The sequence below is a fragment of the Mustelus asterias genome, chromosome 14 (genome assembly GCF_964213995.1).
Source record: "Mustelus asterias chromosome 14, sMusAst1.hap1.1, whole genome shotgun sequence".
Classification (NCBI taxonomy): Eukaryota; Metazoa; Chordata; class Chondrichthyes; order Carcharhiniformes; family Triakidae; genus Mustelus; species Mustelus asterias.
In genome coordinates this window covers 89,276,786-89,304,617 of record NC_135814.1, presented here as the reverse complement: position 1 = coordinate 89,304,617, position 27,832 = coordinate 89,276,786, and the positions used below count along the sequence as shown (strand labels likewise).

The window sequence follows — 27,832 nt, the reverse complement described above, 5'->3', positions numbered from 1 at the left end:
CTAGAAGGATTATCAAATGAAGCTAAATGGATTGAAGTGAAGAATGATAAAGGGTTGTGATGTACAATAGACCCTCACACAATCAGAGAGATTGTTGCAAATGACTTAGAAATGCAGACACAATAGGACAGCAATTGTAAGGAATTTCAACTATCCTAATATTATCTGGGTGAAAATCCAGTGCAAACGATACCAAATTCTGAAATGGATTCAACAACACATCTTTAGCCAGTACATAGCAGCCCAACAGAGAGGCAGTTTTGAACTTAGTTTTAGGAAATGGAACTGAACCGGTGGAAGGGATTATCAGCGCGAGAGTATTTTGCTGGAAGTTAAGTTGGATTTTAGAGTAGTTATGAAAAAGGACAAAGACAGAGCTAGAATAAAAAATTTAAGGTGAGATGTGATTTGTGGACTAGAAGCAGCTACTCGAAGGTAAATTAGCGTCAGAGAAGTGGGAGACATTCGAGGAGGAGGCAGTGAGGGCTCAAAGTAAATACGTTCCCACAGAGAAAAAGGAGAGACTCCCAAAAAGAAAGCTCATGTCAGGCAGATACCAGCAGTTTAACACTGCAGGGAACCTGGAGGAACATAGAAAGTGAAATCAATTAGGAAACTGGGAAAGAAAAGAGAGGACATGAAAAAAATTGACGAGTAAAATTGAGGAAAACTTAAAGACGTTTTATGAAAAGATAAATAAAAAGAGAAAGACGATAACAAAGGAAAAATAAATTAGAAACCAAAACCTGTGCATCAAGGTGGGAGAGATGAACATGATTCCTAATGAATACTTTACATAAAGGAAGGGGATGATATGGACATCGTAGTTAAGCAGGGGAGTGAAATACTTGAGGGGGGGGAATAAAGATGGTGAAAAAATAAATATAAGAGGTTTAGCATCTTTGAAAGTGCATAAACCAGGACTACATGAAATGTATCCCAAGCTGCTAAAAGAAACAAGGAGGGGAATAGTGAAAACTCTGCTCATCATTTTTTGGTTCTTTCTGGCTAATGCATGTTGCCATGGGGCTGGATGACTGCTATTGTTGTACCGTTGTTTAAAAATAAACGGATATGCTGATATATTTGAGGCCAGTCAGCCGAATCCTGATGAAAGGCAAATTATTGGAAAGAATTCTGAGTGACAGCATAAATATTCATTTAGAAAGGTACAGATTAATCAAAGGCAGTCAACATGGATTTGTTAAGGAAAAGTCATGTTGACTAACTCGTTTCGTTTTTTGAGGCGATAACAAGGAGGGTTGATGTGGGCGGCTCATTTGAAGTAACCAACATGGATTTTGGCAAGGCTTTTGACAAGGTCCCACATGACAAAACTGCTCAGAAAAGTAAACACCCATGGCATCCAAGAAAAGTAGCAAATGTTTTCCAAAATCATCTCAATGACTAGAATCAACAACAGCAAAAACAATTTGCATTGGTGTCACCTTGAATGTAATGAAGTGAGTCAAATTAGTCACAGTAGAATAGAGGAGGAATTTATGGAGTGTATACAGGATGGTTTTCTGGACCAATACATTGAGGAACCAACAAGGGAGCAGATAATCTTGGACTGGGAATTGAGCAATGAGAAAGGATTAGTTGGCAATCTAGTTGTGAGAGAACCCTTGGGGATGAGTGACCATAATATGATACAATTTTTATCAAGGTGGATAGTGAGTTAGTTGATTCTGAGAGCAGGGTCCTGAATCTCAATAAAGGTAACTATGATGGTATGAGACATGAATTGGCTATGATGGACTGGGAAACATCACTGAAAGGAAGGACAATGGACAGGCATTGGAAAGCATTCAAGGAACAAATAGGTGAATTCCAAAAGTTGTTTATTCCTATCTGGCGCAAGAGTGGAAAGGGGACTGTGGCCAAACCATGGTTTACAAGGGAAATTAGAGATAGTATTAGATTCAAAGAAGCAGCATACAAATTGGCAAGAAAAAGCAATAAATAGACTTGAGGATCAGGAGCAGTTTAAAATTAAACAAAGGAGGACCAAGGAATCGATTAAGAAGGGAAAAATAGAGTATGAAAGTAAGCTAACAGGGAACATAAAAACTGACTATTAAAGTTTCTATCGGTATGTAAAGAGAAAAAGATTGACAAAAACGAACGTAGGCCCATTACAGTCAGAAACAGGAGAATTCATAACAGGGAACAAAGAAATGGCTGAGGAACTAAATTTATACTTTGCTTCTGTCTTCACAAAGGAAGACATGAATGATTACTGGAAGTTCTGAGAAACAAGTTTTAGTGAGGAACTGAAGGGAATCAGCATTAGTAGAGGAATGGTTTTGGGGAAATCAATGGGATTGAAGGCAAATAAATCTCCAGGGCCTGATAATCTTCATCCCAAGCTACTTAAGGAAGTGGTCCTAAAATAGGAAAACCATTGGTGGTAATTTTCCAAAATTCTTTGGACTCTGGAATAGTTCTTACAGATTGGAGGGTAGCTAATGTAAGCCCGCTATTCAAAAAGGGAGGTAGAGAGAAAACAGGGAGCTATAGACCGGTGAGCCTAACGTCGGTACTGGGGAAGTTGCTAGAGTCCATTGTCAAGCATTTTATAGCACAGCAATTGGAAAGCAGTGATATAATCAGACAAAACATGGATTTACGAAAGGGAAATCGTGCTTGACAAATGTACTGGAATTCTTTGAGGATGTAACCAGTAGAGTTGCCCAGGAAGAACCGGTGAATGTGGTTTATTTAGACTTTCAGAAGATTTCCGACAAGGTCTCACATAGCTGACTACTATGTAAAGTTAAAGCGCATGGGATTGCGGGTAGTGTCTTGAGACGGATAGTAAGCTGGTTAACAGACAGGAAGCAAAACGTTGGAATAAATGAGTCTTTTCCTGATTGGCAGTCAGTGACTGGTGGCGTACCGCACGGATCTGTGCTAGGACCCCAACTGTTCGCATTATACATTAATGATTTGGATAAGGGGACTAAATGCATTATCTCCAAATTTGCAGATGATGCAAAGTTGGGTGGGAGGGTGAGCTGTGAGGAGGATGCAGAGATTCTTCAGCGTGATTTGGACAAGCTGAGTGAGTGGGCAAATGCATGGTAGATGAAGTATAATGTGGATAAATGTGAGGTTATCCACTTTGGTAGCAAAAATAGAAAGGCAGATTATTATTTGAATGGGTGTAAACTGAGAGAGATGGATACTCAGTGAGGACTTGGTGTCCTCGAGCATTAGTTGCTGAAAGAAGCATGCAGGTACAACAGGCAGTGAAGAAGGTATGTAGGCCTTCATAGTGATTTGAGTATAGGAATAGGAATGTTTATTGCAATTGTATAGGGTGTTGGTGAGGCCACACTGGAGTATTGTGTGCAGTTTTGGTGTCCTTAGCTGAGGAAGGATGTTCTTGCTTTAGAGAGAGTTCAGTGAAGATTTATCAGGCTGATTCCTGGGGTGGTAGGGCTGTCATATGAGGAGAGACTGAGTAGACATCATTCACTCACTTGGGTGATTTGAGGTCTCTATGGATAATTTTGTGTAGATGTAGGTAGTTCATTCCGCTGGCAATTCCTGAGGACCAGTCCACCAACAACCGGGGTGTGATCTTCCGGCCTGCCCGTAGAACCTCGTATAACTGGCCATGGGCACAATACTCCATAATAATGCAGTAACATGGAGCCTGCGTGCATACACCCCTGTGGAAAAAGAAAGTTCAACATCTTACCACATGGACATTGCTGTTCCAATAGTGTTAGTTTAGTTTACTGGCAATACTTAGCTCAAGTCAGCCAAAACCTGACCAACATGTAATTACCAATTCCTGCTGCCCCACAGCCCCACCCACATTACTACACCATCCTCCCTGTGCATCACTTAAAGTAAGAAGTCTCACAACACCAGGTTAAAGTCCAACAGGTTTATTTGGTAGCAAATACCATAAGCTTTCGGAGCACAGCTCCTTCGTCAGATGGAGTGGTTATCTGTTCTCAAACAGTGCAAACAGACACAGAAATCAAATTACAGAATACTGATTAGAATGCAAATCTCTACAGCCAGCCAGGTCTTAAATGTACAGACAATGTGGGTGGAGGGAGCATTCAACACAGGTTAAAGAGATGTGTATTGTCTCCAGACAGAACAGCTAGTGAAATTCTGCAAGCCCAGGAGGCAAGCTGTGGGGGTTACTGATAATGTGACATAAATCCGACAACGGATGAATGAACACCGCTCGACAATCACCAGGCAAGACTGTTCTCTTCCTGTGGGGGAGCACTTCAGCGGTCACGGGCATTCAGCCTTGGATCTTCAGGTAAGCGTTCTCCAAGGCGGCCTTCACGACACACGACAGCGCAGAGTCGCTGAGCAGAAACTGATAGCCAAGTTCCGCACACATGAGGACGGCCTAAATCGGGATGTTGGATTTATGTCACATTATCAGTAACCCCCACAGCTTGCCTCCTGGGCTTGCAGAATTTCACTAGCTGTTCTGTCTGGAGACAATACACATCTCTTTAACCTGTGTTGAATGCTCCCTCCACCCACATTGTCTGTACATTTAAGACCTGGCTGGCTGTAGAGATTTGCATTCTAATCAGTATTCTGTAATTTGATTTCTGTGTCTGTTTGCACTGTTGGAGAACAGATATCCACTTCATCTGATGAAGGAGCTGTGCTCCGAAAGCTTATGGTATTTGCTACCAAATAAACCTGTTGGACTTTAACCTGGTGTTGTGAGACTTCTTACTGTGCTTACCCCAATCCAACGTCGGCATCTCCACATCATCACTTAAAGGTCAGTGTTTGCCTCACCCAGTGAGTTATGTGAAATTGAAACCAACCAGAATCTCAATTATGTTGGTGGTGCGAATTGGATAAATACATTTCGGTGTCAATGTGAACATTAAATATGCCCAGGGCTGATACAGCATGAGTTAGATGCGGTCTACAGCTCCCTCTACACTGTCCCATTAAACATTCCCAAAGTATAGCATGGGTTTAGATACAGAGTAAAGCTCCTTCTACATTATCCCATCAACACCCCCAGGGCAGGTACACAAGCTAGATGGCGGTCCCCATCTACACTGTCCCAAGAAATACTCCCAGAGTGGATTGGCTACAGAACAAAACTGTCCCATCAAACATACCTAGGTAGAACAGATAGAACACATTAGATAAAGGGTAAAGCTCCCTCTACACTGTCCCACAAAACACTCCCAGGACAGGTACAGCACGGGTTAGATACAGGTAGTGCTCTCTTCAGATTGTCATAACAACGTGCCTCTTTTACTGTGGTCAGCCTTATTCACTGACATTTCACCCTTTGTCTCGATAGGCAGTGTTTCACGAGTGACTTTGTCAATTCGTCCCAGTTCGACGCAGTTTCCTGCATTGGTCTCATATCAACCAGGAACTGGAATGAGACAATGCAAATGCATTTCACAATGAACCCTCACTCCAGCAGACACAGCAGAGTGTCATCCCAGCAGTCTGCAATGGATTGGAGAGGTGAACAGTCATTCTCTGACCATCATGAATTCCTCAAAGATTCACGTGTACAGCAAAACAAAATATGCTTGGGAACAATAGATAAGTGGGGCATTTACTCTGTGCAGTCCCTCCCCCCTTTAACATTGATTAGATGTAAACCATACTTGAATGCGATGATGTTGGGATGTCTCAGTTTCCTCAGGTGCTTGATGTCTGTTTCCTTTTGTTCCCGCACTTTTTTAATGGCCACATCTTCACCTCGGAATTTGCCCAAAAACACAGCTCCTTGGGCTCCACTCCCCAGCCATTGGAGCTCCGAGATCTCCTCAAAAGGCACCTCCCAAGAATCTGACAAATTAGCAAACAAACCAGAATCAGTCCATCAGATCCCACTCTGTGCAGGTGTACAGTTACTGCAGAGCTGGCCTCCAAACTCATAGCTCACCCACAATTAGACAGGGACTAACCACAATGAAGCCAGACAAAGGATATTGGTGGGTTCCAGTTCAATGGTATTGGGCACTGCTATAATTCTCCCCACGGCCTCTGAGTTAGAGAGAAGAGAAGCCAACCAACATTTTATAGATTCTTGTGTAACAAGTCTCCCAAAGTGTGTGTGCATACACATCTTTCCTGTATACTATACTTGCAATATACTATATACAATACTAATTGGCAAACAAGACTAACTTGTACACAATGCTAACCTGTAGAAACTGCTCATTGGTATGCAATGCTACCTTGGTACCCAATATTAACTGGAACACAATGGCAACAGATATACAATACTAACATAGCATACAGAGCTGGTGTGGCGTACAGAGCTAACTGAGGTGCTTGCAGTCTGATATACTAACAGGTACACAATAAACTTGATACACAATATTAACGAGTAAAACATTCCAAAAGGCTCAGTATGCTAACCAGTAGTTAATGCTAAAAGGTACACAATACTAACTGGTACACATTTCTACCTTGGTACACAATTTTACTGGTATACATCCTAGTTGGTACATAATACAAACAGGCAAGGTTTGAATTATAAGCAAAGTCTGGACAGGCTGGGAATTTTGGCCCTGGAACGAAGGAGGTTGAAGGGTAACCTTATAAAGGTTTATAAAATCATGAGGCGCATAGATAAGGTGAATAGACAAGGTCTTTTCCCCAGGATAGGGGAGTCCAAAACTAGAGGGCATAGGTTTAAGATGAGAGGGGAAATATTTAAGAGGGATCTGAGGGGCAAGTTTTTCACACAGAGGCTGGTGCGTATATAGGATGAGCTTCCAGAGGACATTTAAAATACATTTGGACAGGTACATGGATGGGAAAGGTTTAGAGGGATATGGGCCAAACACAGGCAAATGGGACTTGTTCAGTTTAGGAAACCTGGTCGGCATGGACAAGTTGGGCTGAAGGGCCTGTTTCTGCGCTGCACATCTCTATGTCACTCTATGACTCAACCCTCCTCCTTTTTTCTTTGCAGTGTGCGACTTATTCACTTAAGTGCACGAACCCTGTAAATTTTTGCATAGCTGCAATTGTGCAGCAACCTAAAGGGCCCAACTTCTGCAAGGGCTGTACAGGAATTTGTGTGTGAATGCGCAGCTTCGAAGGAGCATTGCAAACAGGTATACTAACTGGTACACACAACTACCTTGGTACACGGGATCAACCGGCATGCAATGCTAGCTGTAACAAACTGCTACCTCAGTACACAAAAATAAGACAACTTGTAATTATATCATGCCTTTAACATATTAAAACATTCCAAGGTGTTTCAGAGGAGGCTATAAGCAAGATCGGACACCAAGCCATGCAAGCAGATATTAGGGCAAATGACCCAAGTTCCAAGAAGTGTCTTAAAAGAGGGAGAGGTAAAGAGCTAATGAGGTTTAGGAGGGAATTTCACTAAACTATCACAGTGCAGAATGACGCCATTTGGCCCATCGCATCTGCAGCGGGAATTCCAGAGCTTAGGACCTAGGCAACTGTTGGCATGGCTACCAATGGTGGAGCAATTAAAATGGGGGATGTTCAAGTGGCCAGAATGAGATAAGCACAGATTTCTCGCTGGGTTGTTGGGGCTGGAATAGATTACAGTGAAAGGGAGGGGGCAACACCACGGATGGATTTGAAAATGAGGGTGGGAATTTTCAAATCAAGGAGTTGCTTCACTGGGATCCAGTGAGTGCAGGAATGAATAGCGAACGGGACTTGGTGGAAGTAAGAACGTGGGCATCAGAGATTTGGGTGACCTCAGGCTTCCAGTGGGAAGGACTTGTGAGATCAGCTGGGAGAACGCTGGAAGTTTCAGCAGCAGATGAGCCGAAGTAGGGATGGAGTCAAGGCCAGAGGTGGAAATGGGTGATGGATATAACACACCAAGGCTGGGAACAGGCTGTTTCAGCCTCAGGGAGCTGTCCAGAGGGGGATGGAGTTTGTAATGGGGACTGAAGACAATGGCTTCTGTTTTCACAAAATATAACTGGAGGAACTTCCTGCTCGTTCAGTATTGGATGTTGGACAAGCAGCAAGATAATTTAGCAATGATGGAGGAGTCAAGCGAGGTCACGCTGGGTGTCATGCAAAAACTAACTCTGTGTTTGCGATTGATGTTGCTGAGAGGCAGCATGCAGATGAGAAATAGGAGGGGCCCAATGATTGATCCTTGGGGGACTCTGGAGTAAATGTCGTGGGAAGAGAAGCCATTGCTTGACAATGATTCGATAAGAATGGATCCAAGTAAGTGAATTCCCACTGAGCTGGAGGGCGATAGTGCATTAATTGTGGAATGGTTGGGATAGTTTACATTTGTCACAGGCACAAGGATGTCATTTGTGACTTTGATAAAAGCTGTTTTGGTACAATGGGAGAAGATGAAAATGCTGTGTCACACAACGTTATCTTGATGCACACTGTTCAGTGGTACACTATCACTGGTACACTATCACTGGTACACTATCACTGGTACACTATCACTGGTACACTATCACTGGTACGCAATAATCACTGGAATATAATGTTAACAGGTATAGTACATAACCTGGTAGATACACTAATTGGTTCAGAGCAGTAACTGGCACATACTGGTAACTGGCACAAAAGGTCAACTGGCTCACAATACTCACTGGTACAGAATATATCATGGCACACAATATCAACTGGCATGGTATCGAACCTTGTGTGTAATACCAACTGGCATAGAATACTGGTACACAATATTAATGAAGAATTGGAGAGAGGAGGATCCAGAGACAGACAGCAGCATCTAAAGAGCGAGAGAAAAGAGGACCCAGAGACAGACAGCAGCATCTAAAGAGCGAGAGAGAGGAGAACACAGAGACAGACAGCAGCATCTAAAGAGCGAGAGAGAGGAGAACACAGAGACAGACAGCAGCATCTAAAGAGCGAGAGAGAGGAGAACACAGAGACAGACAGCAGCATCTAAAGAGCGAGAGAGAGGAGAACACAGAGAGACAGCAGAATCTAAAGAGCGAGAGAGAGGACCCAGAGACAGACAGCAGTATCTAAAGAGCGAGAGAGAGGAGAACACAGAGACAGACAGCAGCATCTAAAGAGCGAGAGAGAGGAGAACACAGAGACAGACAGCAGCATCTAAAGAGCGAGAGAGAGGAGAACACAGAGACAGACAGCAGCATCTAAAGAGCGAGAGAGAGGAGAACACAGAGAGACAGCAGAATCTAAAGAGCGAGAGAGAGGACCCAGAGACAGACAGCAGTATCTAAAGAGCGAGAGAGAGGAGAACACAGAGACAGACAGCAGCATCTAAAGAGCGAGAGAGAGGAGAACACAGAGAGACAGCAGAATCTAAAGAGCGAGAGAGAGGAGAACACAGAGAGACAGCAGAATCTAAAGAGCGAGAGAGAGGAGAACACAGAGAGACAGCAGAATCTAAAGAGCGAGAGAGAGGAGAACACAGAGAGACAGCAGAATCTAAAGAGCGAGAGAGAGGAGAACACAGAGAGACAGCAGAATCTAAAGAGCGAGAGAGAGGACCCAGAGACAGACAGCAGTATCTAAAGAGCGAGAGAGAGGAGAACACAGAGACAGACAGCAGCATCTAAAGAGCGAGAGAGAGGAGAACACAGAGAGACAGCAGAATCTAAAGAGCGAGAGAGAGGAGAACACAGAGAGACAGCAGCATCTAAAGAGCGAAAGAAAAGAGGACCCAGAGACAGACAGCAGAATCTAAAGAGCGAGAGAGAGGACCCAGAGACAGACAGCAGAATCTAAAGAGCGAGAGAGAGGACCCAGAGACAGACAGCAGCATCTAAAGAGCGAGAGAGAGGAGAACACAGAGAGACAGCAGAATCTAAAGAGCGAGAGAGAGGACCCAGAGACAGACAGCAGCATCTAAAGAGCGAGAGAGAGGACCCAGAGACAGACAGCAGCATCTAAAGAGCGAGAGAGAGGAGAACACAGAGACAGACAGCAGCATCTAAAGAGATAGAGAAAAGAGGACCCAGAGACAGACAGCAGCATCTAAAGAGCGGGAGAGAGAGGACACAGAGACAGACAGCAGCATCTAAAGAGATAGAAAAAAGAGGACCCAGAGACAGACAGCAGCATCTAAAGAGCGGGAGAGAGAGGACACAGAGACAGACAGCAGCATCTAAAGAGATAGAGAAAAGAGGACCCAGAAACAGACAGCAGCATCTAAAGAGCGGGAGAGAGAGGACCCAGAGACAGACAGCAGCATCTAAAGAGCGGGAGAGAGAGGACACAGAGACAGACAGCAGCATCTAAAGAGATAGAGAAAAGAGGACCCAGAAACAGACAGCAGCATCTAAAGAGCGGGAGAGAGAGGACCCAGAGACAGACAGCAGCATCTAAAGAGCGAGAGAGAGAGAAAAAGCCAAGTGTGATGTCACAGGAAAACTTGTTTGATTGGTTGTTCAGTATTTTTCTCATTTATTTTTCAAAGCTCTGGTAATTTTAGTAATTGCGAGATTTTATTAGTAGTAGGGGTTACGTATAGTAGTAAAGTTTATTAGATAGGCTGGTGAGTATTTCCTATGTCTTAACGAGGGAACTAATCTGAAGTTAAATTTAATCAGTTAGCAAATTAATTAAACAGGATAAAGATTGCAGTGCGGCAGCTGCAGAATGTGGGAGCTCGTGGATACCTGTGTGCCCCAAGGCAAACACATTTGGAGTAAGCGTCTGTGGCTGGTGAAACTTCAGCTCAGGGTCATTGAGCTGGAGGCCGAGCTTCAGACATTGCAACACAGCAGAGAGGGGGAAGGTTACCTGAACACTTTGTTCCACAAAGCAGTCACACCCCCGAGGATAGGGCCAATCTGATTTGATCCCTAATCAGGGATGGGAGGGTGTGATTGTGAGTGAGGCAGATATGGGGATTGAGGAGGGAGAAGTGGAGGAGCCTCAGCCTTTGCAATTGTCCAACAGCTTCAGGGCTTACAGCCTATATGGACAAAAGTAAGGGCTGCAGATTGGATGAGCGAATTGACTGCGGGGAGTTTGAGCAGGGGGAGTTAATAGAAATGTATTGGTGGTAGGGGGAGGATGTAGTTAACAGGAGAGACACAGAGCCCAGCAGCCGAGAGCGAGAGTCCAGACAGCTGTCTGCCTGCTGGTGCTAAGGTTCAGGATATCTGTTTGCGGCCACAGAGAAACTTGCAGTGGGAGGGGGAGGATCCAGTTGTTGTGGTCCACATAGGCGCCAATGACAACAGCAGCACTGGGAAAGAGATTCTGAATAGGGAGCATGTTCAATTAAAAAGCAGGTAAAAAGGTAGTGAAGGTAATAATGTAATCAAGGTAAATACTCAAAGGTAATATTATTTGGATTATTATTGGTTTGGGAGAGAAGGGTGGCATGGAGGGGCCGGGGGTGTGTGGAGGGGCTGGGGGGCTTGGAGGGGCCGGGGGTGGGGGGGGGGGGGTGGGGGGGGCGGTGGAGGGGCCGGGAGGTGTTGAGGGGCGGGGGGGGGGGGGGGGTGCTTGGAGGGGGAAGGGTGGTGGAAGGGGAAGGGTGGTGGAGTAGGAAGGATGGCAGGGGGAAGTAAGGCAGCATGGGAGTAAAGATGGTGGGGGGAGCGGGGATGTGGGGGGAGGGTGGAAGGTGTTGCAGAGGGAAGACATGGGTGTGATGTGAAGGGGAGAGATTGTGTGTGGTGGGTTCGGGAACAGGATTGGGAAAGGGTATTTCTGAGCGGGCCCTTTGAACAAGGGACACCTCCCTACCAGGTGCCCATAAGAGTTTGCTTGTTGTTCTGCCCTCATGGCAGGCCCCTAATAAATGCCCACTTAAGGGCCTCAATTGGGCACTGGGGCAGGAACGCTGCCCATGGGCCTCATCCACCTTGGAATTAATTGGAGTGGAGATGGGAAAGTAGCACGGTCTCCATCCACTGCTCTCTCATCTGGGCGGCACGGTAGCACAGTGGTTAGCACTGCTGCCTCACAGCGCCAGGGGCCTGGATTGATTCCCGGCTTGGGTCATTGTCTGTGTGGAGTTTGCACATTCTCCTCGTGTCTGCATGGGTTTCCTCCCACAGTCCAAAGATGTGCGGGTTAGGTGCATTGGCCATGCTAAATTGCCGCTTAGTGTCAGGGGGACTAGCTAGGGTAAATGCATGGGGCTGTGGGGATAGGGCCTGGATGGGATTGTGGTCGGTGCAGACTCGATGGGTTGAATGGTCTCCTTCTGCACTGTAGGGATTCTATGATCTGATCAAACCCCCCCCCCCAACCCTTGCCACAGGGCATGGGGGCACAAATATAAATGTTATTTTATGCAGAATATTATGTGGTAACTAATTTCATCTAGAACAACATGAACAATACAAAATAAACTTTTACAATGTTCATTGGAGCAAAGGTAACTGGTACAACTTTAGCTAACACAATATTAAGCAGCATGTTGACCAGACAAAGCTATGCAACATATATTGATGACTAGAATATCAGTACCTTGTTGCTGTAGTTTATAATCTGTGGAATAAGCTTTTCCGATAATATTCCACACTGGCCTCAGGCAGCCGAATAGCCCCTCCAGGAAGCCTCCTGGCCCTGATCCTGAGCCTGACCCTGAGCGATTGTAATGTATCTTCATCTCATCTGGTCTACTGTTGTCACCCCCACCTCCATCATTCCCATTCCCATCTTCAGGAGTCTGGGTGGTCCCGGATTCCTCGTGTTCCCTCAGCTGTAGCACGCTGTTTTCAAACTGGTCGCGCGAGTCCTCACTGACGCTGGTGAGCACGGTGATGGTGACAGGGTGGTTGGAGTTTGAGCTGCCACTGCTGTCGGCCTGCAGGGGCCCCTTCTCCTGCAGGTTATCCAGGATCTCGGGCGGCGAGTACGACGGCTTGTGGCCCACGTCTCGGACTGGCAACTTCTCCCCCGGGGTCCCCAGCTCTTCCTTCAAGTTCTGATTGATGAGGTTGGAGGAGGGTGACCATGTCAGGACCTCCTGTGGACTGGCCATCACACCGTGTGTGTGCATGGGGCAGGCGGCATGAGGTGGCTTTCAGTACAATCCTAGGACAGGACCCAATGTGAGGGGCAAACACCCAAACCTGCAAGGGAGAAAAGAAATAGTTGTAAATTCCAGCTGGGCGTGAATACCCTTTATTGTCTGATTTGGTTTAGTGGGTAGCTCTCTCACATCTGAGACAGACTGTTATGAAAATTTCACTCTAGGACTTGAGTACAAAAATCTTAGCTGACACTCCCAGAACTGAGGGAGTGCTGCACTGTCAAAGGTGCCATCTTTCAGTTGAAATGTTCATTCAAGGCTCCGTCAGCCACCTTAGATTAAAAAAGCCTGCCACCTCTATTTTGAAGAAGAGTAGGGTATTCAGTAAGTTTTGTCTTCGCAGTCCTTGAGTGAACTTAACCATAATAGAAAACCTAAGGTGAACATAACCTGTCTTTTTGGAAGAAGAGCCAGTGTCCTAGTCAACATTTATCCATCAACAAACACCACAAAAACAGATGATCTGGATGTACTCACATTGCTTCCTGCTGTGTGCTATTTGGTCGCTGTGTTTGCTACATTAGAAACTGTGCTCAGAAGTATTTGGGATGGTCACCATTGGAGATCGCAAATACCTCACACTGCTGCAACATGCAGGAATGACGTCATCACATGGGGTGGCATCGTCACGTACCAGGAGGGCGGGAGGGAGGGGCCGCAACGTCACATACCGGGGGGCATCATCTCATATCGGGGGGGGGGGGGCATCGTCACATACCGGGGGGGGGGTGGTGGCACATCGTCATGTACTGGGATGGGGGGGGGCCGCATCACCACATACCGGGGGATCCTGCATCGTCACATACCGGGGCGGGCCATCATCTCATATCTGGGGAGGGGGGGGGCATCTTCATGTGCCATAGAGGGGGGAGCGGCATCGTCACATATCGAGGGAGGGGGCGGTGGTGGCATCGTTACATACCGGGAAGGGGGGGGGTGGTGACACCGTCACATGGGGGGGGGGGTGGGTGGGGGGGGGAGGGGGGAGTGATGACATCATCACATACTGGGGTGACATCATCACATGCCGGGGTGACATCATCACATGCCGGGGCAACATCATCACATGCCAGGGTGACATCATCACATGCGGGGGCGACATCATCACATGCCAGGGCAACATCATCACATGCTGGGGTGACATCATCACATGTCAGGGTGACATCATCATATATGTAGATTCATTGTGATTCTAGAGAAAATGAAGACCGGGTGATGGGGAAAAAATGAAATTCAACCGCCTTCCTCTGTCCCAGCCACTTTGAGACTGCTGCAGATGGGAAGGGGATAGTCTCTGTTGGGTCAGACCAACTAGAAACCAGAAGGGGTTTTCTGTGTATTGATATTACTCACTTTGACCAAGATAAAAGACAGGAATGCATGTTCCTGGTAGTTGCCAAGAGCTCATTCTGAGTCTTAACCCCACCTCACCAAGAGTCAGTCCCGGAATGACAGACAAGGGACAAATTACAATATAGTTCACCACAGCGTGTGGAGGTATTTAATCTGCTCTGTGCACATCTTCAGTTAGGTACCCCTCTACACTTTACTGGACAGACCTACCTCTGGATCCACTCAGTCGTGTGATGGTTCAGGGCCTGCCTCCTTTACATTCAATAGATTATTTTTCTAGAGTGTTCTCCTTGTTGTTTTATGGAGCAGCCACTTTGTTAAACCTGGCAGCCCAATTTGCTGTTTATGGGAGCTTGCTGTGCACAAATTTGCTGCCACTGCTTCAAATGTATTTTATTGGCTTCAGGACACTCTGAGATTGGTGGCCGTTATATAAATGCAAAGCTTTTCTTTCTTTGTATTTCACCTCTCTCTAGGGAGATCTGTACAAGCAGATTTAACTGTTGGCACAGTTCCCTCGCTGATGCTATGGTAACACATGTCTGGCCCTCCCTCCCACCCCCTCACTTCCAGCCCCACTCCACTTCACAGGCAGGAGTCTGTGAATAATGCAAGGACCAATCTTTTACAATCTGGCATCATTTGACATGAGAAAATTGCAGAGATAGGAAAAGGGCTTCTCAGGTGACATCCAAACAATCTCTCCATGCGAGTCAGTGAGATGGCTCCAGTCCAGACCCTGTGCTACTGTAATTACACCCTGCACACTCACGGCAGCAATGAACTCTGCACAGAACCCAGTTGCTGATTAAACTTCGGAGCAAAGAGCTAACAGAGGAGGATTAAAGAGAATCTGGTGAACTTCCCCCTCACACAGCCTGCAATAGAAGGAATGCTCTGGATTTCCTTCCTGATTCCCTTTCTCCAGTTTTGTCCCCATTTCATCTCGAAGCTCTAACTCTCGCTGCGGTTAGGTTCCACTGACGTTTTCCTTAAGTGGCTATCCTTTCCTTAGTTATCGAACTGGGATAATATCATAACCAAACTTGCTCCAACCCTCACCTACTTGTGAACATCTGACATCGATCAGGAAAAGGTGCCAATGCCTACTATGCCCCATCACAGGTTCCAACTGGAACTGCAGAATAATTAGACATCTTCTGGCTGGCATTGTTCACAGATGTTAAAGATGCTCTATCTAAATGCAAGGTACTGTTGTTAGTCTGACTGGATTTCCACCATGTCAGCACGGGGCATTGAAAATGGTTTCCGGAACCGGGCTTCATTTTGTGCTTCTGATGAAAACTGCCAAGGTTTAACCACTCCACTGTTACCAGCAAACAAAAACTCGGCTCACCTTGGTTCTGGCCAAGTGCCGCATCTTGACCTTCCAGCCTCTCCCCTTGAGTGACCAACAAGCTTGCCAGATCTCTGCACCTCCCACCACCAACAAGGGGGAAGCTTGGATAGAATGATACTTGATGCGCGATATAACACACGAGAGGCGTGATCAGGAAATAAAGGCTTTAATTGCCAACAATAACAGAGCTACCATATACAGTATACGATCCCAGACTAAAGGGTCACCAGGCAGAGCAGTGACCTTTATACCTCTCCCAGGAGGCGGAGCCAACTGGGGTGTATCATAGGACTATATTAACAGGTAGAACAGCCCAACCCTAACCCCAACAGTAACATATATACAGACTCCTAGTACTGGCCAGACCATGGCTCAGCACTACCTGGTGTGAACCAACAATGGTTCACCACAATACTTAAATGTAACCTAGCACTAAGTGCACACACGGACTCGGTGGAGGAGTCTGAGCTGCCCTGGACACGATGTGGAGATGCCGGCGTTGGACTGGGGCGAACACAGTAAGAGTTTTAACAACACCAGGTTCTCCAAGGCGGCCTTCACGACACACGACAGCGCAGAGTCGCTGAGCAGAAACTGATAGCCAAGTTCCGCACACATGAGGACGGCCTAAACCGGGATGTTGGATTTATGTCACATTATCAGTAACCCCCACAGCTTGCCTCCTGGACTTGCTGGCTGTCCTGTCTGGAGACAATACACATCTCTTTAACCTGTGCTTAATGCTCCCTCCACTCGCATTGTCTGTATCTTTAAGATCTGGTTGGCTGTAGGGATTCGCATTCTAATCAGTATTCTGTAACTTGATTTTGTGTCTCTGTGCCCTGTTTGAGAGCACATTTCCACTCCATCTGACGAAGGAGCAGCGCTCCGAAAGCTAATGGTGTTTGCTACCAAATAAACCTGTTGGACTTTAACCTGGTGTTGTTAAAATTCTTACCCTGGACACAAACAGTGTTTCCAGGTATAAATATGACAACCAGGTTATTGGGCTTTTGGAACCACAAGTAACAAATTTGACCGGAAAGCAGGGATGCTTTCCCTTTGGAACGGCCAGGAACAGAAGGACAGTGAAATGGCTGGATCAGAGTTTAGAGCTGAAATATACTCCAGACACTTGCTGAATTATACATGGGGATACTCGGTCTAATTCAATTAACCCAACAGGACCCAGTGAAAACAAGTTCAGCTGCCAAATATCATTTACACTCCCGTACACTGGGCACTGACTATTGAGGACTATACAGAGACTGTAGGAGACACTAAAGTAGACAAAGAGCTCCACTCTGCCATGTAATCTTAGTCAGAAGAGACACTCAACACAGAAAAATCCGCTCTGGACTGAATATATTGACACCAACAAGCAGACAAATTGACAGCGGCAGCAGAGGGAGAGTCAGAGGGGGGAAGGGGGGGTTCATGAACCTGCCACTCACTTTGATGTCAGCCGATCTTGTATATCAACACTCAGCCAAAACTATGTTGCCAACCCTCCAGGACTGGCCTGGAGCCGACAGGAGTTAAGGGCCGATCGCCCAGCAGATATCTGTGAGAGAGTGTTACAATAAATTGTGTTTTTTTAAAAACATTTGTTCATTCGTTATGACATATCAGTCACAGATCATCCAGTTGGATAACAAAAGAGTTTATTTGTTTTCCGATCAGTGAGGGGAGGCTCTGCGTGGTAAGGAAAGATGTCGGGTGACTGGAGGGCAAGTGCGGGGGGCTTTGGGCGAAGGACTTTGTGAGTTGAAACCTCCAGGAATAATTGAGGCAGAATTGACAACACTGACCAAACTGACTGACTTTACAATTACAGCTTGCTTTCTTGTTTATCAGTGTGTGACATTCCCGTGTGGGTGCAGAACATGCTGTTCACGGCACACCTTTCACAAGCTAGCAATAAAATAGAAAGCATTTTACACCAGGGTAAGCTTCATTAAAACTTGAACCTTTCATCAGCTCCTTGGCGTAGGTCGTGCAACCAATATTAATTGTCATAAAAACCCATCTGGTTTGCCAACGTCCTTTAGGGAAGGAAATCAGCCATCCTTGCCTGGACTGGCATGAGGCAGCACAGTGGCACAGTGGTTAGCACTGCTGCCTCACAACGACCCAGGTTTGATTCCCGGCTTGGGTCGCTGTCTGTGTGGAGTTTGCACATTCTCCCCATGTCTGCGTGGGTTTCCTCCGGGTGCTTCGGTTTCCTCCCACAGTCCAAAGATGTGCAGGTTAGATGCATTGGCCTTGCTAAATTGCCCCTTAATGTCAGGAGGACTAGGTAGGGTAAATGCATGGGGATAGGGTCTGGGTGGGATTGTGGTCAGCGCAGACTCGATGGGCTGAATGGCCTCCTTCTGCATTGTAGGGGTTCTATGGCCTACATGTGGCTCCAGACCCACAGCAATGTGACTGACTCTTAACTGCCCTCTGAAATGGCCTGGCAAGCCACTCAGTTGTATCAAACTATTACAAAAAGACTGCAACGGTTCAAGGCGGCGGCTCACACACCTGCTTCTCAAAGGCAATTAGGGATGGGCACTAAATGGTGGCCTTGCCAGTAACACCCACATCCCATAAAATAATTTTTAAAAAAGAAAATCGGTCAGATGGGCGTGAAAGATCCAGGAACATAAACATAAGTTATGGCCAAACATTTCCAGTTCTTCCCACCACTGGACCTTCCAGTCCCATCAACGATTCCCCCAGTGCCACATTCCCCGGCGGCGCAGACACTGATGCAAAACCACGTAGGCATCAATGGGACCAGAAGATCCCTCTGTTTCTTCAGAAGTAGCTCTTCAAATGCAGACAATGAAAATATAACAAAACTTACTCCAACTTATAAATCAAAGAAAGGGTTTAATAAAGAAACTTAATTACTCCCAACTTGGGGCCTCACCCTGGGCCACTCCAAGCTCTACACAATTCCACTCAGGTTCTTATTTATGGTGAGTCAGCTGACTATTACATCACTCTGTAATTGGTTCCATGGTTTACTGGGTCAGCTGACCTTTACATCTTGTCACCATTGGTCACATTGCATCCAATACAAAGTTGTCACTGGTTACATTCTAACACCCGCCAATACTGCCTCCTGCACGGGAAAATACACCGCTTGGAGAGGGGGAGGGGAAATCCCACCTTATGCCTAGTGTAAATTGAGTCTCCCTGATCCTTTGTGGTGGTTGAAAGAACACAGAGCTGGAAGATAGTCCCGTCCAGAATATCTGACCATGTCCCCAGACATTTCTCCACTTGCACACTTCAATACAGCTCTGTTAGTAAAGCGACACCAGCTAACACTCTTAAATATATCACGGAATATTTTTAACACCAAAACACAATTTACATTTGTGATTGTGCAAGTGAGTTTGGGGAGAAATTCGAACCATAACTTCACGTCACAAAAATGGAACTTCAAGCACAATTTAAGCCCAGTAAGCTGATTGACACTAAAACGGAAATTTTACCACAAGCCAGCTTGTTTAAAAAAAAGTCAGACCTTGCATTTCAAGTAAAGACTGTGCCCGTGTGGTAAGCCCGCATGATCAATCACCATGCCACTCATGTCTGAGATCTATTATTCACTACCTACCTGCCCCAATGACTGAACAAGCAGCATGTAAATTAGGGTGCCACGGTGGCACAGGGGTTAGCACTGCTGCCTCACAGGGACCCAGGTTCATTTCCCGGCTTGGATCACGGTCTGTATGGAGTCTACACATTCTCCCCGTGTCTGTGTGGGTTTCCTCCGGGTGCTCTGGTTTCCTCCCAGTCCGAAAGACGTGCTGGTTAGATGCATTAGCCTGCTAAATTCCCCCTCAGTGTACCCGAACAGGCAGCGGAGTGTGGCGACTAGCAGATTTTCACAGTAACTTCATTGCAGTGTTAATGTAAGCCCATTGTGACACTAATAAATAAACTTAAACAAACATTAGCCACATGGAGCAGGAGGTGCCGGATTTGGTCCACGGCCTGGTCTCCATTAGCTGATCTCTTTGGATGAGAGGAAGTGCCGTTCTGTACCTCATCAGCCAAGTTCCCTAGTCTTCAGTACTGTCCCCTGCCAACACCAGCCCATCAAACTGGCAGTTGCACACATTCAGTCACTCGGCAAGAACAAGCTGATGTCTTCCATGATAAAATGCTCTTGACTTTGGATGTCAAGGTGAGTGTCCACTGAGGTGTATTGGAGACTGCCACGCACCTGTGAACCTGGAACCAAACAAGAGAGGGTGAAGGGGGTCAAACAGAAGGGAAATTCTGTTGCCCCAGTAACTTCTCCTCGTTGATCTCTGCCCCTCTGTATTAGCGTGTTTGTTGTTAAGCATCATGTTGCGGTTTACTTCTAAGAGTGAATTCAGGTTAGACCCATGAGTATGAAAAGCTAGGAGCACTCTATTTATACACCTGCCACGTCTTCTGTTCAAAAATAAACTTGCAGAGATGTGGAATGCAATCTTTAGTTCAATGTTTCTGGCATTCCACCAGCGTTGCAGCTCAAGCTGTTTATAATCTCAGTGGGAGATCAGGTTCTTGATTTAACGCACAACAAGAGAGACTTTTGGGTTTCTTGTTGACTTTCTCCCCTTGGCTCTTGAAGGCATTGCCTCTTGGTACAGTACAGTTCCCACAAGGGACAGGAGAACCTGTTCCCCCTCGTAAAAGGATCAAGAATAAGAGGGCACAGTATTCAGATTATTCGTAAATGTGATGTGAGAAAAAAGCTATTTTACGTAACGAGTGGTTCGGGTCTGGAAGTGTGGTGGCATTCAAGAGGACATTAGAAAATGATTTGAATAGAAATAATGTGCAAGAATATGGGAAAAAAGCAGGAATGGCACCCAGACATAATGCTCATTTGGAGAGCCGGTGCAGACACGATGGGCCAAATGGCCTCCTTCTGGATCATAACAATTCTGCATCCTCCAAGTGGTCACTCTTTATGTATGAGCCCAGGCAGCAAGCACTCGCCAGCAGGAGATATCACCATTGTGCCCAATCTCATCCACTCTTAGTATTTTAGCACGTTGGGTCACTGGGAAATGAGTGGGGACTTGTCTCGTTCTTTTGATTGCCCTCTCCATCAACAGCAAACTCTGGTTGAGATCTGTTCATCAAGCAGACATTATTGACTAAAGCTGCATACTTCTGGTCTGTAGGGTTCAGGGTAAGGTTTTCAGTTGTGATGCCCCACATGGTCGGATATTCTGGCAGCCCTCGTTACCTGTCTCTTGCACTGCCTTTAGCAACTGGGGCGTGTGGAAATGAACCTTTGCAATGGCAGCTGCAAATAAAACACAGATCTCAAAGGGTTTACGAGCCACCCAAAAAAAGTTGACAGAGCTACCTGGATCAACCTGTCTCCTCCTGTACATCAAACAACAACAATTTATTTATATAGAACCTTTTACATAGTCCTAGGTCCCAAGGTGCCTTCACAGGAGCATCATTAAACAAAATGTGACACTTAGGGCAGTATTTTTATCATGGTGGTGTTTTCCACCCACCTTCTGAGGAGTTGGTGGAGAAGCGTTGTCGCCAGTACTAGTTCTCCCGCATGGAGACGGGACGTCTGCCCCTCAGGAGGGAGGAAGTCCTGTCTCAGAGATCTGTTAGCCAATCTGATTGGCCAACAGTGCCAGAAGTCGCAGCGGACAGAGTCCAAGACGCAGGAGTCCAGGACCAGGGGAGTATGGGGGTCTCAGGGTGGGGAAAGGAAGTGAGGCTCGGGGGAGCTTGTGGGGTGTGAGTGGACAGGACAGAGAAGGACGGAGCACCTGCAGGGCACAGACCTTGTCGGGAAGGTGGGGGGCTGCCCAATGTTGAAAGGAGGCCATTGATAGGGGTGGGCCTCGCCCATTCTACTGTTAAACTGCGGGTGGGAGGTCAGTTGGAAGGTCATCTGAGGACTATTACAAGTCTCCTCTGGTGGGGGAAATATAAAATTCTGTCCCTAGTCATATAAATGGATATTAGGGCAGATGAGCAAAAGCTTTTCAGGAGTATGTTAAAGAAGGAAAGAGGGGGAGAGGTGTAGAGAAATCGGGGGAGGACATTCCACAACTTAGGATCTGTGTAGCTGAAGGTACAGCCACCAATAGTGCTACGCCTCGCCTGAAGTGTGGTGGTCCTCGGGTTAAATCGCCACCAGTCAGCTCTCTCCTTCAAAGGGGAGAGTAGCCTATGTCATCTGGTACTATGGCAACTTTGAAAGACGTGCTGGTTAGGTGCATTGACCCGAACAGGCGCCGGAATGTGGCAACTAGGAGAATTTCACAGTAACTTCATTGCAGTGTTAATGTAAGCCTCACTTGTGACTAATAAATAAACTTTTTTTTAAAACTTCAGATGAAGATCAGGGTTCACAAGAGACCAAATTGGACATGTGTATACATCTCAACGGATTGTGGCGCTGGAGGAGATTAACAGAAATAGAGAAGGAGGAGGCCATGGGGGGATTTGAAAACACGGATGGGAATTCCACAATCAAGGCACTGTTTAACCAGGAGCCAATATAGGCCAGTGAGCACATGGCAAATGAAACTTGGTGTGAGTTAGTACACAGGCAACAGAAATTTGGATGACCTCAAGTTTACTGACAGTAAAATGAGAGAGCTTGGCAATAGTGAAGTTTAAATGTATCAAAACACTGGCTGTTGGTTCCAGCAGTTGATAAGCTAAGGTAGGGGTGGAGTCGGGCGATGTAACAGAGTGGTTACGGAGTGGAAATAAGTGGTTTTTAGCAATGGCTCAAATACATGGTCAGATGCTCATCATGAGGTAGGGGTGGCACAGTAGTTAGCACTGCCAAGAATCCAAGCTGGGTGACTGTCTGGGTGGAGGTTGCACGTTCTCCCCGTGTCTGCGTGGGTTTCCTTTGGGTGCTCTGGTTTCCCCCCACAGTCCAAAGATGTGTGGGTTAAGTTGATTGGCCATGTTAAATTGCCCCTTAGTGTCCTGGGATACATAGTTTAGAGGGATTAGCGGGGTAAATGTGTGGGGTTACGGGTTTGGGGCCCCTGGGTGGGATTGTTGTCGGTGCAGACTTGATGGGCCAAATGGCCTCCTTCTGCAATGTAGGGTTTCTATGATTTCTATGAAATACAACACCAAGGTTGTGGATGGTGTGGTTCAGCCTCAGACAGTTGCCAACGAGAGAGATGGAAATAGGGGAATGGAGTTTTATGGCATTGGCCAAAGAGTTGGCAAGTTCGCACTGGTCCATTAATTTTTGTACAAGTTAGTTTAATGATTGACAGGGAACCTTTCTGATTTGACTACCCATGTTTCAATGACAAATGATTATACTTTCAGTCGCCTGGTAGTACAGAACGTGAACGTTGCTGAAAAGAGGGACATGTTGCCAAAGCCTTTTGTCTTGCACTTGTCAGGCCACATATGCCAAATTTCAAACAATCAAGAGGAAACTACAAGAGGAAAAGGTGCTGATTAGTTGGCAAGATGACTCTGATTGGTCAAGATGTTGCTATGGGGAATGCAAATGGGAGTTATAGGCTCCCCATACTTCCAGGTAGTTCAAAAAAGTCGCAAGGCTTGAACATATTCCGTTTGTTTCCAGAGAACAGTTCCCTCCAATACCTTGTAGTGTCCTTTAAATTACCCAACTTGGCAGAGCCACCTCAATATAATTTTCGCTCAGGGGAGGAGGGAGTTTGTTGAGGCGGGCTGATTAGAATGCTCAGCTTGGTTCTCTGAGACCAGGCCAGTTTTATAAAAGGTGGTTAAGCCCCCCCCCCTCCCCCCCCCCCCCCATGCCACCTCATAGCCTTTATGCCAACTCCATAGGCACTCATCCAGTATCCACTCATGGGGACACCTCAGGAGCCATGTGGAGATGAAAGAAAAATTCAGTTTCTAACAGTCTAATAGAGCTCACATTCATACACACTTGATGAAGAAAAATATTTTCATTCGTTAAACCCATTCAAAGATTTTAAATCCCCTCAAGTTTATTTATGAAAGCAAACTTCTATTCAGTAACCACACCAAAGACAGATGGTCCTTTAGTAATCACCTAAACTATCAGTCAAATTGTGAACTCAGCCCTTTGCTGAGATAAGGAACTTTTGAAACTCAGACAAGCATTCATAATGGGCTAAGCTTCAATAACAACTCTTGGGAAATGTCAACATTGAAGTATTTTGAAACTGCAAGAATAGATGGTAGTGTTTTTCCTAAGTTGCAACAGATAGCCTGTCAATCAATTCACTCGAGCAGTGTGTGTGTTTTTTTAAACTCTAACAGCCGTAGACTAGATCTTTTTTTTTAAAGGGCTGGGGATTTAAATAACTTCAGATCATGACACTTAAACAAACCTTATCGGCCCTTCAAGAGCATTTACACCTCCTCCATAAATTCATCACTCCCACAGGGTTACGGCCCTGGGAACAATGAAAATGGTGTCTTTTTTAAACACAGCACTATTTTTAAATGGCCCAGCAAGTCCATGTTTTGCGCCTGTGTTATTCACGCCACGTCCCCTTTCCCCTACCTGCAAAATTTGTTTTGGCCAGAATTGGGGGTGGATCTTCAGCATCCAGGTCTTGTCTGTCATTTATAAAGGTCTCCAGAGTCACCTTGACTCCATGAAAATCTGGCCCTAAAAGTCAGTAGACAGGTACAAATCAAAATGGAATATTAGTCTAAATCTCAAGGGGTTACATACAGATCAGCCGTATGCAATCTTGGGTAGACCTCATCTGGAATAGAGCTTTGTACACCACTCCTCTGGGAGGATGTATCAGTCTTGGATATGAGGGGCTCGAATGAATACATCGCAGTTTCATCGCAATGATATTAGAAGTCTTATTGTATGAGAACAGGTTGTGTAAACTTGGTTTATATTTCCCAGAGAACAGAAAATTGAGGAGTGACCTGATCAAGGTGTTCAAAACGTCAAAAGGGTTTTATAGGGTAGCTGCAGAGAAACTATTTCCTCTGGTGGGAAAATCAAGAATAAGGGGATATAATCTTAATTTAAACCAAACCATTCCACAGTGAAATCAGGAGGCACTTTTTTCCAATAAAGAAATCTGGAACTCTCCACAAACAGGTGTGAATGCTGAGAGAATTGGAGCTTTCAAGATTGAGGTTGATTGATTCTTGTTAGTTAAGAGTATCAGGGATATGGAGCTACGCTGGGAAAATGGAGTTGACGTGCAGATCAAACATTATCTGACTGAATGCAAAAAAGAGCCTGAGGGGCTGAATGGCCTCCTCCTGTTCAAATGAATGGAAACGTTTTGCTATCCCTGTCCCAGGTGTTTGCTTGTGTCACGATCGGTAACTAACCACCAGAACAACTTCAAAGGGTAAAACTCTCTTTCTATCTGGAGGTACATCTGCCCAAAATTGACTCATTAATGCAAGCCTTAGAATACTTAACATACCCTGTTACAACTGCACACTGTTGGCATCTAATGTGTTTGCTTCACGACCATTCATTAGATGATCCGGTATGGCATAGTGGCAAGCACTGCTGCCTCACAGCACTAGGGACCTGGGTTCAATTCCGGCCTCGGGTCACTGGCTGTGTGGAGTTTGCACATTCTCCCTATGTCTGCGTGGATTTCCTCCGGGTGCTCCAGTTTCCTCCCACAGTCCAAAGATGTGCAGGTTAGGTTGATTCACCATTCTAAATTACCTCTTAGTGTCCCAAGGTGTGTAGGTTAGGGGGATTAATGGGGTAAATGTGTGTGGTTACAGGGATAGAGCCTGGGTAAGATGCCCTGTTGGAGAGTTGGTGCAGACTCAATAGGACGAATGGCCTCCTTCCGCACTGTAGGGATTCTATGGGCAGGCAAGAGATTTGTGCCAATTATCTAGTATAGTTTACTCCTTTTAAATAATTTAATCAGATTTTTGGTACAACATTCCTTAATTTGTGCTATTAACATTGCTCAATTTGAATGATAAATCCAATTTTTGGCACTGGAAATGGTTTTGAATTATCTGGAATGGTCTGTATATCAAACAAACACTACAGATCTATGAGCTGAATTTTAGCTGTTAATGCAGTTCATAAGGAGTATACAAAGGCAGGGAATGGAAGCCAACCATTCATGGTCACCCTGCTAACCCGGCGTACAATTTGCCTTTTCACAGACTATTTAAGCCCCTGAAGGAAAGATCTCTAATTTACTACCTGATCGTCAAGTTGAACTGACAAGTTTCACCCCTTAACTCCTGTTCAACTGTACTCCAGAGAAAACAGAAAGCATCATCGGCTGTGGAGTCTTTAACTATCTCTCTGTATCTTTCCCAAGAGCATCAATGCTGTTTCCTAACCAGATAAATTTCCAGCTGGTTAAGAATTTATCTCATTCATTTACTCTTTAAAAAACTTATTCGTCAAAGATTCTTGTATATCAAGGTGAGGCAGGTTAATGCAACACATGAAACACTTACTAGTTTAGTTAGTTCTACAACCATCCAGCACTCCCAGGACAGGTACAGCACGGATTAGATACAGAGAAAAACTCCCACTGTCCGATCAAACATTCCCATGCAGGTATAGCATGAGTTAGACACAGGGTAAAACTCTCACTGTCCCACCAAACACTTCCCAGGGCAGGTACAGAATGGTTTGGTTTAGGATAAAGCTCCCTCTACACTAGCCCCATCAAATATTCCTCAGGGCAGGTTCAACACGGTGAGATACAGAATAAAACTCCCTCGACACTGTACCAAAAAACCAATAAGAGTTTTAACAACACCAGGTTGAAGTCCAACAGGTTTATTTGATAGCAAATGCCATTGGCTTTCGGAGCCCTGCTCCTTTGTCAGATGGAGTGGATATCTGCAGATATCCATTTCATCTGACAAAGGAGTAGGGCTCCGAAAGCTAATGGCATTTGCTACCAAATAAACCTGTTGGACTTCAACCTGGTGTTGTTAAAACTCTTACTGTGTTTACCCCAGTCCAACACCGGCATCTCCACACCAAAAAACCAGGACAGTTAAAACCAACAATGACCTCTCACCCAAACATCGTCCATATTCTACTTTCAGACACTCACTGACCTGTTGAGTATCTTCTGTTGATTTTGGATTTCAGAAACAGATTTGACTGATGGCCAATCTCACCAGAATGAGTGGCAAATCTTAAAATTTCACAATGCTCATAGCAACCTCACCCATCCCAGGCAGTCAGTATCGAAACATCACTAAACTAGGTAGGGAATCCCCTGCTCATTTATTGGGTGCAGAGTTCGTTTCTTTTCGTTGGCTGAATCTAGTTGTAAACCACTTTCACTTGGCTCGAATGACAGGGCAAAGAACCACTCCAGAGGAGGCAAGGCCTGTCCAAATATTTCCATATTATTTCTCCTTTGGCAAGTATTGGGTGAATTGAAGTGAAGAAATCAGTGATTTCTATCTCAGATACCATCAGACAGCCCCCCAGGGCCAGTACTGTATTGGTTAGATGCAGAGTAAAGCTCCCTCTACACTAGCGGTATTCACCAGAAAAATAGTGAGGCCAACTGGAATATTGGAACATTTTAATTAGGCCACAAGTAGAATTTTAAAAATACTTAAGAGATTCATTGCAATTTGTGTTTCAAAAAGGAAAAGCAGTGAGCGGGGGAAGCAATGAGCTCCTTCAATTCTGGCCTCTTGTACTTCCCTGATTTTAACTGTTTCACTATTTTTCGGCCTCTGTCTGTGCTCTAAGCTCCAGAATTCCCTCCCTAAACCTCTCCACCTTCTCTAACTCTAAGACACCTCCCGGAACTTACCTCTTTGGTCTACTGTTCTAACTTCTCCTTATGTTGAATTTTGTTTGCTCCTGTGATGCATCTTGGGGCATTTTACTATGATAAAGGTGCTATATAAATGCAAATCACTGATGTTACTGCAACTAGTCCTCTGCTTGGGCCATTATAATCACCCCAATGTTACAAAGAAAAAGATCTCAGTTAGCGTTCCCACTTCCGAAAGAAAGTATGTGGACACCGGTTGGGCCAAGTTTGGTGATGCTTCCAGCGGTGGAACTGCATGCCAAAATTCAGGTGAGCTACCCAAGGGTTGTCTACGTCTGCAGACAATGTCACAGAGTTGAGGAAAGGAGGAGTTCT

General features: G+C 45.6%; 1 protein-coding gene and 1 long non-coding RNA gene across 2 annotated transcripts in view; one reads left to right on the top strand and one right to left on the bottom strand.

The window, feature by feature from the left end:
• Positions 1-24,356, bottom strand: part of map3k13 (mitogen-activated protein kinase kinase kinase 13) — an 81,897-nt gene extending 57,541 nt beyond the window's left edge. The window contains exons 1-4 of the mRNA XM_078228869.1: positions 24,247-24,356; positions 12,430-13,037; positions 5,637-5,820; positions 3,489-3,680 (exon numbers count right to left, since the gene is read on the bottom strand). Of these exons, the coding sequence (XP_078084995.1) occupies positions 3,489-3,680; positions 5,637-5,820; positions 12,430-12,964 (911 nt within the window). The 5' untranslated portion in view covers positions 12,965-13,037; positions 24,247-24,356. The remainder of the gene's footprint in view (positions 1-3,488; positions 3,681-5,636; positions 5,821-12,429; positions 13,038-24,246) is intronic.
• Positions 1-27,832, top strand: part of LOC144503867 (uncharacterized) — a 208,978-nt gene that overhangs the window by 168,903 nt on the left and 12,243 nt on the right. The gene's annotated exons all lie outside the window — the stretch shown is intronic.